Source organism: Bombyx mori, chromosome 19 (genome assembly GCF_030269925.1).
Source record: "Bombyx mori chromosome 19, ASM3026992v2".
NCBI lineage: Eukaryota > Metazoa > Arthropoda > Insecta > Lepidoptera > Bombycidae > Bombyx > Bombyx mori.
Genome location: NC_085125.1, coordinates 2728210 through 2744364, shown reverse-complemented (window position 1 = coordinate 2744364; position 16155 = coordinate 2728210). Strand labels below are relative to the sequence as shown.

Genomic DNA, 16155 nt, shown 5'->3' with positions numbered 1-16155 from the left:
CATACAAAAAAATAAAATAAATATATTTGTCTTAAAGTATCGCAGTTTCAGGGCCCTGAGAGCAAGAAATGGTTCAATGCGGGTGGCACATTTACGTTGTAGATGTCTATGGGCTCCAGTAACCACTTAACACCAGGTGGGCTGTGAGCTCGTTCACCCATTTAAGCAATAAAAAAAAACGTTGACTTACGTTGCTCTACTGAAGTTGTCACATAAAATTATCAATCATAAACAAATTTGCAGACAACCAATATTTTTTTTTGTCGTTTGTCAGCCCTACGCAACGAAGCTACTACGAACACTCCTAAGCCGCGTGTTTCGAACACCGCGATACGGGATCAAAGATGGGGAGAATTCAATTTTCAATACTGACGCTACACGTAACAATTTTATTGGTATTCCAGCCGAGATTCGTTCACGGAATACTCGGATAAGTGATTTATTTATAGCGAGTGGAGATGTTTTAGCAACCGGTGGCTTTCACAAGTACCTACCTGAATTGCAAGATATAGTGATATCTTGATCTTAATACGTGAAGCAAAAACTTTGTATCCCTTTTTACAAAAATTGCGCAGACGGAGGAGTATGAAATTTTCCACACTTATAGAGAATATAGAGAAGAAGTGCACAATGCTAATTTTTTTTTTTTTAAATAATGCATAAAAGATACATTAAATCAATAAAGAAAACATTACACACACTACATACCATGTATTTAACGCACACACGCATGCATACTATTTATTGTCAAACTTTTATTCTTGACGTCTGTTGTCAAATTGAGATTAAATATTGTATGTCTTTGTTAATATTTTTTATAGTGTAGTTTTGGCGAAATTTGTGATTATAGAAGTATAAAATACAATTATAATAGTGTACAAACTTACAATTCCAATTAATTATAGTCGAATTTCGACGCCTGCGGGACCTCTAGTACTATTTATATCGTAAATGAGATGTTATTTATTCGTTTAGTTTTCGCTATTAGATTCTGGGACAGGTATCAATTTTATCAAACGATTATGTAGGTACATTAAAAGCACTTTATTCGTGGGTTATATGTTACGTAAATATGCCGCGAATATAGAAACCGTGAACAGTGAATGGTAATTTACATATATGGGATCATATAGATCATTTAGGGGAGGGGGGGGGGGTGTGTCCGGTCCGAAAAGAAGAAACAAGTACACATTGGAATCTTTTTTGATGTGTATGTACCGATGTAGCGATTAGGTGCGCGAATAAAGAAATATTTATTCGCGAATATAGGAAATGGGTCGCTTTTCTTTTATCCGTGAATCAAGGAAGCGAGAATAAGCAAAAACTGTAATAAGAAAAACTGTACCGAATACTTTCATTCATTTTGTTTCAAATGCCTATCCGAGTTTGCACTTGAACTGGTGTTACCAGAATTAATTTATATTGCAAAATTAACGCCCATTTTGAAGCCTCAAGGTATCATTCATGCACAGTTGAATAGGATGGTGTAGTACCACCTGTACAAGCTTCTGATACGCTGTAACACATTTAGAATATGAATTAGGGAGAGTAGCAGACGAAATTTGATAGAAATTTGTTTTTTAATTACAACTGAACTGTTTTAGAATAGAATCAATTTAAAAAACTCAAGTCTACGTGCGTTTGATAAAACTGAAACAGCTGATAGTTTGATTTATATGTCCTTATCATTAGCCGGCACGAGGATCGTGAATTCGTTGTTAATAGAGAAATACTCATAAAAAACGAATGTTAAAATGCTATCTAAAAATACCTACTGTTGGAAAATTTAAAGCTTCATGACGCCCTCAAACCTGACGACGTTGCTAACATTAACCCTAAAAAGAGCAGTGCTTGGCAGAATCTACCATTAGATGAGAAACGCGACCCACTGAGAAGATCCGGCGAGAAACTCAATGGGCTGTGTCTGCGGGCTAATTTACTCGCCGAGCCGCCGAGCTCGCAAGCAACGGGTTTGACGAGAACGATGACCGGGTAATTAGCACACAATTAATTGAAGTAAGACCAATTCTAGTTTGATACAATCTTATTATTCTTTGTTTTTTTAAGAATCGAATAGAAGTTGTCGTGGCCTAAAGGATAAGGCGTCCGGTGCATTCGTATGTAGCGATGCACCGGTGTTCGAATCCCGCCGGTAGGTACCAATTTTTCTAATGAAATACGTACTTATCAAATGTTCACGATTGACTTCCACGGTGAAGGAAAATAACATCGTGTAATAAAAATCAAACCCGCAAAAATATAATTTGCGTAATTACTGGTGGTAGGACCTATTGTGAGTCCGCACGGGTAGGTACCACCACCCTGCTTATTTCTGCCGTGAAGCAGTAATGCGTTTCGGTTTGAAGGGCAGGGCAGCCGATGTAACTATACTGAGATCTTAGAACTTATATCTCAAGGTGGGTGACGCATTTACGTTGTAGATGTCTATGGGCTCCAGTAACCACTTAACAACTGATGGGCTGTAAGCTCGTCCATCCATCTAAGCAAGAAAAAAAACCACAATTTTATTATCCTTTGTTCTTAAAAAATCTTTCACGTAGTTAATTTTATCTGGAAACACAATCGAATGACACAAAGGTCGGTGGTTTAAGAAAACGCTGATGGCAAAAATAACGTACCCTTTAACTTCGGGGTGCTCTTCAACGTGGAAGATGAAACTCTGCGGGAGACTCGCGAGGCCGGCACACACCCACGCCACGATAATGGCGCGGCGGACCTTCGCTTCCCAAGTCACGTTCAGAGGCTTCAAAATTGCGTAGTATCTGGAAATTTTCGAGAACTATCGATTAGATGTTATACTTACATTAAAAGTATTGATTGGAATTTTGGCGTTTACAAAAACCACGTCGTCTTGAGAAATAAGGCTAAAGTTATTGGGAGTTTAATTGTATTCGTCAGTTTTTGCGGCCGGAATATATTGATTGTTTATTGCCATTCGTGCTATCTTAGATGGACTGTCAGGAAGAAGAAAGAAAATAAATAGAGACGGATTGCTTATTGGCAATTATTGATAGTACCGTAAAGGGATAAGACGGCCAGTATACTGGTATAGAATGATGATTATTTTTTATTTTTTTTATTGCCCTTGTAGCATACGGCCCACCTGATGGTGAGTGGTTACCGTCGCCCATGGTCTTCAGCAATGCCAGGGGCAGAGCTAAGCCGCTGCCTACCGCTTAATACTCTCCACAAGCTTCGTTTGAAGAAGGACATGTCATAGCGCTCGGGAAACACCGTGGAGGGGAGCTCATTCCATAGCCGGATGGTACGTGGCAAAAAAAGACCTCTGGAAACGCACTGTGGATGACCGCAGTGGCTCCAGGTAGTATGGATGAACTCTACTCCGGTGGCGGGCGGTGCGATGGTAAAAACGAGATGTCAGTATCATCTCGAACAATTCCTCAGAGCACTCCCCATGGAACATACGGTACAAAATACAGAGGGAACCGAAGTCCCTCCACAGACCCAGAGGCTCCAAACGATCCGTGAGAATGGGATTATCGGCCCTCCTCTGTATGGAGTCAAATGGAAGAAGCTGATATTTGGGAGCCCCGGCCCAGAGATGGGAGCAGTATTCCACGCGAGGCCGGACTTGTGCTTTATAAAGCAAAAGCCTTTGTCCAGGCGTGAAGTACCGCTTCGCTCTGTTGAGGACTCCCAGCATTTTGGACGCCAACTTGGCTTTGCCTTCCAAATGACTCCGAAACTGGACATCGCTCGAAATGTCGACCCCAAGTATCCCAATACTCTCGGAAGGTTGCAGGGATATTCCTTGGAATTGCGGCGCCATGACAAAGGGGTCCTTCTTCGCAGTAAACGCGCAAACTTGTGTCTTTAACGGGTTGAATTGAACCAAGTTCAATTCACCCCATTTGGAGACTCACTCCAGAGAGATGATACGATTGTCTCACTTTTCAGATCCCGGAGGTGGATATCAATTTGTAAATAATAAAAAAAAAAAAAAAATAACGAGAAAATACAAAAGCAATACAATATGCACATATTATTATGTACATTAACTTAATAACACTCATCGGACTAAATCACCTTATAAATAATCCAAAATAGCATTTCTTTATGCTACAAGTGACAAACAAAAGATTTCAGCATTAGAGAACTTAGTAATATACAACCTACAAGATCTACGGACAAAAGAGTTAGAAGCATATTTCGTTCGAGCCGAGGAAATGTGGAAGGTCTGTTTAGAACGTGCAGAAAGTATCTGTACATTGATATAATTAAAATAGAAGAGAGCTTAATTTGTGAAGGATTATGGAATTTTAAACCAGCTGTTTTTTGATACAATAATTTTCTCTGTCTCTTTATTTACTCATTCGTGCATATCTCGGATTCAACTGAATGTTTTCTCAAGAAGTATTCACTGGTGTATTTCGTGTTCGTTCTAGTACTATAGATATTATATCTAAAAACAATGATGTAGCCACTGCAAGGTGCAGTGAAATACGACTTCGGGAGTGGGCCGAACCTCTTGCGTAGTATTCGTGCTTAGAGGGCACGCTGGGTATGTGGAACGTGACGGTCTGCAGATGTTGGGAGCAAACCGCGAGCCCAAGGATATTTTTGGGGTCCTACCGCAACAAACGACTTCACCTTGTACTCTTACACCCGAAGTCCGATCTCCAGCCGGGGTCAGAACGCGGTCAGAATAGGGAATTCCCACGGTCAATACTACAACCAGACTCGCGGACTGAACTTTACTAACTGTTTGGGTTAAAGATATTCTTGATTCTCAAAAGAATTACATAAGTTCACTTAAATGAGAACATTAAAATAGTTACAATTAATTCAGATCGTGCAGTACATGACAATAATTTACAGTAACAACATGCGATGCTATGCTATAAACAATACATTTAACAAAAACTATAAAGATTATTATTTTCTTAAAATGTATAAACAGGGTAGATTACCACAGCAGATCGCCTCGACCAGCCGGCCGGCCGCTCGGTGGCGGGTAGATACTGGCGCCACAAGGAGCTAGTTCGCATGGATGTGGCATTGGTTAAATGTTTGCAGGTTGTTAGTTTCGTTGTTTTTTCATTTCATTGTTTAATTATTAATCGTTTATTATTTGTTTTGATACATTGTTGAACTGTTCTGTTAGTAAAGTGTTATTATGCGTGATGCTATTGCGATATTAGTACAGTACGATACATCGAATCACGGTTATGCTTGTTGTATGGGAATGGTAGGATGTCTCGTGAGTCCGCACGGGTAGGTACCACCACCCTGCCTATTTCTGCCGTGAAGCAGTAATGCGTTTCGGTTTGCAGGGTGGGGCAGCCCTTTTACTTTATTGAGACCTTAGAAGTTATATCTCAAGGTAGGTGGCGGCATCTACGCTGTAGATGTCTTTGGGCTCCAGTAACCACTTAACACCAGGTGGGCCGTGAGCTAGTCCATCCACCTATGCAATAAAAAAGCACTAAAGTAAAGTGGACAACATGCAGCAGTGATCGAGACATGAGTGACCTCGATGACCTCGGGATGACCTTTAGTGACGGAATTCTTCGATACAACGGGCATTTTTTAAAGCTCCTTCTAGTTGCAATTTAATTACGAGTATTAAAATAAGGAACTTAGCAGCTTCTGATTGTCTGACGTATTTATGTAGGTTGTACAAAGAACTTGCTGCTAATGCTTTTTGTTGCTACTCCTAACGCATATTAGTGAGCTAAACAGCCATTTCACGATAAATTATCTCTGAAGCTGTTAACTTTTATTTAAAACTACCTGGCTCGGCAGACTTCGTAGTGCCTCAATCGCTAAATAAAAGACCTAAACTTTTGTATAAAATAAACTTAAAACAAACAAAAGGAATCCGTCCGACGGGGGACACATCGAAGGGAAAACAAAATTGTTATTTTTATTTAATTCCCAGCTGTTTCATATTTATCTACCTTTTAAACCTTCTCTGGACTTCCACAAATAATTCAAGACCTAAATTATCCAAATCGGTCCAGCCGTTCTCTAATTTTAGCGAGACTAACGAACGGCAATTCATTTTTATATAATATAGATCGATTTTTATTCACGTGATATTAAAATGTCTGTAATGTATAAAGTTATTAAATATATAAAAGTATTTGGGAGGCTTTATTTTTAAGAAATGTGGAAGGTGAAAATTATAAAGAAATGTTGAAGAATTCTTTTGTGAACATACACCCTATTCAATGAAGACTGTTTTCGTTTCATGTTTTCTTTTCATCATTCAGTCTTTAGCATTCGTATGATTTTTACCTAAAGATTCCCTGGTTTAAATATTATTAATTTGCTCAATAGATAATTTGTATAATAAAATAATAGAGTCCGATGTTTTTGTATATTGAAAAGAGTAATTAATACAGTAAGAATATTAATAGTACATAAACGAGTAATTTTTGAATTCGTTTCTATTTTTTTGTTTATTCGGGCACATCATCAGAAATGCTGAAGTGGTTTTCATGTAGTTATCACAAGATTATAGAGATTAATTACTGTTGTACAGCTAGACGTTAGAAGATGCATAGAAAATAATGTGATTAATACGAAAGTGTATTTGCTTGTCTATTAGGCTTTCACGCGCTAGCCACAAAACCTATTTTGACGAAAATCGATATGGAAATAGTTGGAACCCTTGAAAATAATATAGACTTATATTCCACTGCTGTACACAATGATATGTCTCCAGCTAGGTTATAAAAAGCGTAGTTCACGCTTGTGAAGCTATGGGCGGAAAGCTAGTAGCTAGTACGTAATGTAATTAGACCTTCTTATCTATTATTTTTGCTCTTTTTGTTTTCTACCTATTCTGGTAACCTCGAGGGGCTATTCTAGATTCGCCGAATTATTAGGTGAGTTCACGGGGTTCAAGTCTGACGACGTTGCTAACACGAATCCTAGCAAGAGCCGTGCTTCACAGAATCTACCACCGGATCGGAAACGCGACCCACTGAGAATATCCGACGAGAAACTCAGCGGACTGTGTCTGTAGGTTAATTTACTCGCCGAGCCCTTCGTCTCAAACAACTTAACGATGCGACCTCATCATGTTAGACCGTTAATTTAAAGCTCTCGTATTTTGACTTTCACTAAACTTTTCAGCGATATTTACAAATCTTTGTCTCTACACACGGGATTCCTAATTAAACCTTTTCGGAAATAATCATAACTAGTTATATCGAGAGGTGAAAGATGATTTGGTTTAAGTCAAATTTCTCATAATACGCGACATTTACTTAAGTCTACCCCATTCAAATAGCTGAGGAAGTTTTTTTGTTATGGATTTTTTTCCAAATATTAACTAACCATTAAATGGCTATCTTGTAAAGTTGCAAAGTGTCGCTTTTAAACCTAACTAACAGCCTTTCACATCTCGATATATTTAATATAATAATCAAATTAGGTAATGAGTATTAATAATAATAATAATGTTTTTATTGCAAGTAACCATGACTCATATAAATTCTTAATAAGACTTAGACCTATGTTAGTAGTTATATTTACATTACAATGAATTACTGTCGTAACATCCCATGGCAGATGGCACCACAGCGACCCATGTATACACAGTCCAGCCTGCTTGCGATCATGCTCAGGATACTGTTGGAGCTGGCCCTCACTCTGCTTACCAGAGATGCACACCTCTTACGCATGGTAGCGTAAAAACAATCTATGTGCGCGTCTGCAAACATCCCTGATGCGCTACAAAAGCGGGGCAGCACCACCAGCACCCTAAACGCGTTATTATATTGAACATTAATACATTAGTAAATGTAGCTTTAGTTATGTCGAACTACACGCGAAAATAGAAATACTATTTCGGAAATGTTCATACCATTCTGAATAACGTGTCTATCTATACATACATAATATGAATTCCTTTGACGCAACTATCAAACGTGATCCATAAAATTAGTTAGTAGTTTTCCGACATTCGCTAGAGTCCGTGTTTCAAAGGCTTTGATGTGAATTGTAAATTTAATTGCTCATTGGATCACGAAAAGCTCTGACGTCAAACTAAACAAATAGATCGGATCGGGGAACGTTGAAGTCAATTGGATCAGTCAAGATTTGTTCGACAAGTAGATATTTTATCGGATTTATCTTATTGAGATCGTTTGCAATTTACGAAGCGTGGTCCGTAGACGGATCCGAGTAATTGTGCCAAGCTCACATTCTTAGATACGGACGGTTCTATCCCCAAGAACCGCCCAACGGGATGGTGATATTGAGATTATCTGAACCAAAAAGCATAATTTCTACTGGGGGTTTCTACTTGTGAGTCCACACGTATAGTTACCACTACTCTGCTTTTTTCTGCTGTGAAGCAGTGATGCGTTTCGGTTTGAGGGGTGGGGCAACCGTTGTAACTATACTGAGACCTTAGAACTCATATCTAAAGGTGGGTGGCGACATTTACGTTGTAGATGTCTATGGGCTCTGGTGACCACTTAACATCAGGTGGGCCGTGAGCTTGTCCATCCATCTAAGCAATAAAAACATAAAAATTCAAAACCAAAAGACGGATGAACCCATGATTCATGAATTCACGTTCGTATTACATGGTTAGAGATATCAGTGTTTCGATTATGTTGTCTTTGAGATGTGGTGTATTAGGAGAATTAATAGATTTGTTATTATTCAGTTTTCGCGAGTAGACTATTTTGACGGTTTAATTAATAAGATAAAATTTGCGGGTAGACCGCGAAGGCGAATAGTGAAGATATCAGTTTACTGACTTGTTACCTTTTTTTATTGCCCTTGTAGGCAGACGAGCATACGGCCCACCTGATGGTGAGTGGTTACCGTCGCCCATGGACTTCAACAATGCCAGGGGCAGAGCCAAGCCGCTGCCTACCTCATAGCAGGCAGCGTCTCGAAAGCTCAACCAAAAAGAATGCTATAAAAAAACAACATCCCATCTACTAAGGTGATTAAATACCAAGCTCTTTTACAAAGAAACTAAAGAAGAATCGCATTTTACCGTTGAAGAATTTCGTATATTCAGACATACTCGATGGTGAGATGCTTATTCAGACATTTCCTTCTTCAAACGAGGCTTGAGAGTACCTAACAGCGCAGTAGGCAGCGGTCTAGCTCGGCCCCTGGCATTGCTGAAGACCATGGGCGACTGTAACCACTCACCATCACGTATGCTCCTATGCCTTTTTTTATTGCTTAGATGGGTGGACGAGCTCACAGCCCACCTGGTGTTAAGTGGTTACTGGAGCCCATAGACATCCACAACGTAAATGCGCCACCTACCTTGAGATACAAGTTCTAAGGTCTCATGTATAGTTTGTTACAACGGCTGCCCCACCCTTCAAACCGAAACGCATTACTGCTTCACGGCAGAAATAGGCAGGGTGGTGGTACCCACCCGCGCGGACTCACAAGAGGTCCTACCACCAGTAATTATAATTTTGCGGGTTTCATTTTTATTACACGATGTTATTCCTTCACCGTGGAAGTCAATCGTGAACATTTGTTGAGTACGTATTTCATTAGAAAAATTGGTACCCGCCTGCGGGATTCGAACACCGGTGCATCGCTTCAACACGAATGCACTGGACGTCTTATCCGTTAGGCCACGACGACTACAAAGTCGAATGCCTACAAGGGCAATAAAAAAAATATCAACAAACTGCTTTGAAGGAAGGAGTCATGATGCTCACTTAGCTTCATCAATGATGGAGAGTTACGCCAAATTAAAATGGCACGTTATATTTATGATCCCTTTACAATCAAAACGTTACGCACTGTGAATTCATAATTTTATTGGCTGTAAAACTGATAACTGGCGCGTCAAAGATTAATCGAGAAGAATAGTGTTTAATGTTGTTTTAAGTGTCACTTTCCATTTATGCCTTCAGTGTTTTATTGCTATAATTGTGTACTTTTTATTGGAGCTGAACTCACAGCCAACAAGATGTTAAGTGGTTAGCGAAACTTATAGAGGTCACAACAGAATGAGTCCCGAAATTTTATTTTTATTGATTATATGGGTGGATGGGATCATGGCCCACGTGAAGTTAAGAGGTTACTGGTGCCCACGGACATCGACAATACCGCTACTTACCTTGAGACAAGATTTCTAAATCTTTACAAGGACTACCCATCCCACCCTTCAAACCGAACGCATTACTGCTTCACTTAATCAAATATTTTTTAAGCTAGCTGCAAATTTAAAGTGTTTTAGATAAAAATTCGGAATGCGCTAGTAAGGGGGTCTTATGGTTGGATGGAGAAGCGATATATGAAAAGTAATTGGCTGGTACGAAGCTGAGAGAGCTGAAAATTGGGTTCAGAAGTGTAAATTTGTAGAGGCCCATGTATGTTGTGGTCAAACGCGGCTGATGATGATGACGACGATGGCACTCCAAGGTCAGCGGCTTTCCGCGGCTGCCTCTATCTGTCCCAGTGTCTGCTTAGCACCAGGGACGTGAGATTCGTTTGCTCACATACATCCAGGTCAAGCAATTCTATCTCTCATCAACCGAATTATTATTGTTCTATACTCTTCGTATACACTGTTTTACTCATAATACTTTGAATTCAAGTTTAACAATATTTGCTATGTGTATATGCATTACTATAATTCTCATGTTGTATTTGTTATTTTAGCTGTTCTACACACACTCATCACTTTTAATTATTATTCTCATAATCCTCTCGCAGGTCTGCTGGAAGAGACTTCTTAAAGAAATAAGCAGTGCCTTTGTACATAATTTTCCTATTACTCTGTCTTCTTTTTTGTGTGTACGTAAATAAAATAAAATAAATAAATCCATTAGAAGTACACTCACCTATCAACGGCAATACATATTAGAACGAAGCTGGACAGGTAAAGTCCGAAGGTTCTCGTGAACATCATGACGCGGCACATCAGGTCTCCTGCGAACCACTGCACCGTTCCGGCCCACGCAATCTCCAGCGGCATCATCAGGAATGTGACCTATAAACAAAAAGCAAAGTTTAATTTTTAATGCATAATTACATTTATTAGGTTTCCGGGTACTGGCTGGGTGGTCATTTCGATTCGGTGTTGACGATACGAAGAGTGGTGGATTTACACTAGAGGCAGTCGGGGCAAGTGCCCAGGGCGGCAAATTTTTTAGGGCAGCAAAATTTAGAAAGTAAATTTTTTTTTTACTTATCAAGATTGCTCAATATATTTAACTAATTCTAATAATTAATAATTTTTGTTTTAAATTGATAATTCAAGAAATTCAATTCATCCATTATTTGTGAATTATAATTTTGGCACTTATGGGAAAAATTAATAATCAAAATGATTTAATCAATTTATTTCCTTGGAGATTTAAAATAATAATCGATTTTTCTATTTTCTATAAAAAAAAAGTTAAATTACATTTTTTTAAATATAATATAATTATGAGTGACGCTTAGTCAAAATTTTTAATTGTTAGAAAAAAAAACAAAAATTTATTTGTTTTTGGAATACATATATGACAAAATAAAATATATAATATAAACTATAAGTTTAGGTAAAGCGGCATTAAGTTTAAATCCGGACCTGGATACGACTCTTTCCAACGGTCAAAATGTAAGAGATGGATTACCAAACAACTTAAGGACCAAGCTCTAATAACAAAAGGTGCGTAGGAAGAGACCAGAAAATAAGAGGTTTTTAACAAGGCATGAAGGAGAAAGATGAACAGAAATAACCGTATTTACATATTGTCAGTTACAATCGAAGCAATCGAATTATAAGGATTATTTTTATTTAGAGGAATTTATTAAGTAAAATAAAAGCTGTTATAATAGTACCAAATGGCGCGGTCTTACAGCCTACCACTGTATAGTAAATAGAGCAGTAGGTAGCGGCTTGGCTCTGCTCCTGGCATTGCTGAAGTCCATGGGCGACGTTAACCACTTACCATCAGGTGGGCCGAACGCTCGTCTGCCTACAAAGGCAATAAAAAAAAAAGAGCAGAGTATAGTAATTAAGTGGAAAAATATCGTAAGGCTACTCGTAGGAAGAGACCAGAAAATAAGAAGTTTTTAACAAGGCATGAAGGAGAAAGATGAACAGAAATAACCGTATTTACATATTGTCAGTTACAATCGAAGCAATCGAATTATAAGGATTATTTTTATTTAGAGAAATTTATTAAGTAGAACAAAAGCTGTTATAATAGTACCAAATGGCGCGGTCTTACAGCCTACCACTGTATAGTAAATAGAGCAGTAGGTAGCGGCTTGGCTCTGCTCCTGGCATTGCTGAAGTCCATGGGCGACGGTAACCACTTACCATCAGGTGGGCCGAACGCTCGTCTGCCTACAAAGGCAATAAAAAAAAGAAAAGAGCAGAGTATAGTAATTAAGTGGAAAAATGTCGTAAGGCTACTACTACTACTTCTACTACTACTACTACTAAATTTCGCTTAGAATCGTATTTCTTTGTTTTCTGGTACAGAGGGTAGAGCATGTTCTTATTTGAGAGCTAACACGATTGCGCATCTCTCTCGGGGTCACGACATGTCAAGTACTTTTAATTAAGACGATGGTTGACGCTTCGTTAATTAATATACGTTTTTTTTATTGCTCAAATGGGTGGACGAGCTCACAGCCCACCTGGTATTAAGTGGTTACTGGAGCCCATAGACATCTACAACGTAAACGCGCCACCCACCTTGAGATATAAGTTCTAAGGTCTCAGTATAGTTACAACGGCTGCCCCACCCTTAAATCCGAAACGCATTACTGCTTCACGGCAGAAATAGGCGGGGTGGTGGTACCTACCCGTGCGGACTCACATGAGGTCCTACCACCAGTATAATCACTTGAATATCCACTATAGTCACTTTGAAAAACCACTATAATCACTTTGAAAAATTTGCACGTGTTCCGTTCGAATTTTGAGAAATCCAGAATTGACTAAAACGCCCTTTTACCTTATAACCTTCGACGTACCTACTAAAACAAACTTTAAATTTACAACCATTAATTTTGTTTTTGATAGTTTAATATAAATTCAAGATAAATATTGTGTTTGGCTGCGGCTGTTTGGGGCTTTTAGAAACAAATCCGGCGATAAGATAACACCGGTTCACTGTGCGGTACGCTAACCTAGATTCAGGGAGGTTTAATTAAAATGATTTATTTAAAACCAAACATTAAACTGTATAAGGGTGAGATGATTCGCGTTAGGTATGTGTTTTGGTATTGTAATCACGGGTAGCTCATTGCTCACCTTAGAAAGAAAAGGATTTTATGAAGTCGCCGCATATTTCAGACGCCATTTAAAAACCATATATGGCTTAATTGTGTGGTTATGGTTTTCATTCTGACCCACTTTTTTTTTTTTTTAATTTATTGCTTAGATGGTTGGACGAGCTCACAGCCCACCTGGTGTTAAGTGGTTACTGGAGCCCATAGACATCTACAACGTAAATGCGCCACCCACCTTGAGATATAAGTTGCAAGGTCTCAGTATAGTTACAACGGCTGCCCCACCCTTCAAACCGAAACGCATTACTGCTTCACGGCAGAAAATAGGCAGGGCGGTGGTACCTACCCGCGCGGACTCACAACAGGTCCTACCACCAGTAAAAACCACTTTCAAGGTCTCGGATATGAGATAGCGTTGTTTCGATACTACAGCAAGTTCATTGCCCAGTAATTATGAGTACTACGCATGTCTTTCGCCCAAGGGATTGCAAGGGACAAACGGCGATGACCGACTAAGTGTTATTGGCCTAGAAGGGAACCATCCTATTTCCTGTGGGTGTTCTAAAAGGCGACTAAGGGATTTTAACGGAGAATGTTCAACGTTTCCTAAGTATTTGTACTAGCGTACTAAGATGGTGTACCGAAATTTACCTGTAGTATTACGGATTGTCAACCCGAATGGATAGGTACCACGATTCAGCAAATTTCTATCGCTAAGCATTCATACGTTTCAGTTCGAAGGGTAGGACAGATACAATATAATTAAGACTCCGACCTCATGTCTCAAGGTGATTGGCGGCATTCACTTTGCAGTGTCTATGGACATCAACACCAGGTAAGCTGGGAATGAGCTCATTCGCCCATTAAGACATGAGCATAAGAAGTTAGGCAATCATTCAGTGCAGTTTTAACAACACGATAGTTATGTTCAATCTGTATTATTATCAGCTTATATGTCTCCTGATTCCTTAAAATTTTTGGTGAACAAGAAAGTATGTCCTAACCTAAAACGAATGAACAAAAACGACAAAATCTGGCGGTTTTTGTCGAGGGTCAAATCGCCTTCGGCTGTTTAACAAAATTTCCTATTTGAACCCAAAAATGATTGACGTAAGCCACTCAAGCAAAAACTGGCTGAAGAAAACGAAATGGAATTTTCGCTAAATCGAGTAGAAAATCTAACCAGAAGACAGTCAGTGCTGATAAACGTTTCTTGACACACTTCTAGTGATCAGAACCGTAATGTCGAAAGTGTCACTTAGTGGTAAGCAAAACCCAGCCTTCCCTTTTGCAAATGGAACAAGAACAGCCATTCTTATGACTGTGATGACTAGATTTACATTTAGATGCACTCGTACCTTCGCGGTATCAAACGGATTTAAACCACTCCCTGATTGGAGTTCGCTGAGTTCCCCTAAAATTGAAAAATGAAAACTCACAGTAAGGTTCCGAAAGTCATCATTAAAAATCCTGTAAAAATAATAATTCCATGTTTTTTGTCATTGCTGAATAAGTTCTACGAGGTCCCTATCCCCTACGTCTACGTTGCCGACATTAAGTCGAAATGTCAATTGAATTTCATTTGTGAAATCAGGAACAAACAGGGTGGTGATAGTTGCCCATATGGACTTACAATTGACCCTACCATCTATAAATTCTAGTTGTTGATCACAGTAAGCTGATATACTGCTCTGAGATCGCTGCTGTCTTTTCTTCGATAAAAGTCACCGTTTGCAATACCAAATGGACACTAGACACCACTTAGTAAAGGGACAAGTACTTATTTCAAGACCAGACTAAGACTTTAATAGTAAAGGATTAAAACCTTACCATGAGGTCAGCGACAGCCAAATGCATGAGCAATATGTCCAATCTGCTGGCGCGTTTCGCTCGTCTTCTCCGGACCAGTTGATAAAGAACCGTCAAGTTGCCTGTCGCTGATATCACCATCAGCACACTGTATACCGTCATGGAGACCATGTGGCTATAGTTGAAGCGCATCTCCAGCGGGAGTTCATCGTAAGTGTTGTTCACGTGTAGCAGATGCGACCAGTTCTTCTGGGAGGCCCCGCCCGGGCCGGACACTTTCTCGTCTATATCCATGCCGGTTCAATTACTCGTACTGCCTTGATCGAGAATTAACTTGGCTTTTGTTTAACGTTATCATTGTTGATTTTTTTATGAGGTTCTGTAACAAAATGGAAAGTAGTTGGTTAGTAAAAGAATACTGTATTATAGTTAAGATGTCTCGGTTTTCATGTCCTACCTATTCTATTTACCCGAAGGGTCATATTAGACTCATCGAACGAGTAGGTGAGCTCACGGGGCTCTAACCTGACCTAACCTAACACTAGCCTTAGCAAGAGCAGTGCTTCGCAGAATCTACCACCGGATCGGAAGCGCGACCCACTGAGAAGATCCAGCGAGAAACTCAGTGGGCTGTGTCTATTGGTTAGTTTACTCGCCGAACCCTTCATCGCAAGCAACGGGTTCGATGAGAACAGTGGATGTCTCAGAGTGATTGCTTAACGCTATCGATACTATAATGTGAAGATGGCTGTATAACAGTCGCCTTTGCTCTTCAAACAAGGACAGACATCCGACTTTAAGTGAGCCAGTTAAAATATATGTTCAACTTTGCAAATTAAGTCTGTTCAGGCAATTAAGTGCCGGTTCTTAATACAGAATATTGATACGGATTATGATAATTTTGATGAAGTTATATTGATAAGACGGGACTTTATCAACACACGGTTTTATTCCACATACGAAGTCGTCGTGGCTTAAGGGATAAGACGTCCGGTGCATTCGTGTTGACCGATGCACTCGGTGTTCGAATCTCAGGCGGGTACCAATTTTTCTAATGGAATACGTACTCAACAAATGTTCACGATTGATTTCCACGGTGAAGGAATAACATCGTGTAATAAAAATCAA

The 16155-nt window shown here is 39.3% G+C and overlaps 1 protein-coding gene across 3 annotated transcripts in view; it reads right to left on the bottom strand.

The window, feature by feature from the left end:
- Akhr (adipokinetic hormone receptor) overlaps positions 1 to 16155 on the bottom strand; it is a 130792-nt gene that overhangs the window by 11836 nt on the left and 102801 nt on the right. For all 3 annotated transcript variants that reach the window (XM_012691264.2, XM_038017461.2, NM_001043584.1), the window contains 3 exon segments: positions 15049 to 15406; positions 10830 to 10978; positions 2640 to 2783 (listed from right to left, as the gene is read on the bottom strand). In XM_012691264.2, the coding sequence (XP_012546718.1) occupies positions 2640 to 2783; positions 10830 to 10978; positions 15049 to 15321 (566 nt within the window). In that variant the 5' untranslated portion in view covers positions 15322 to 15406.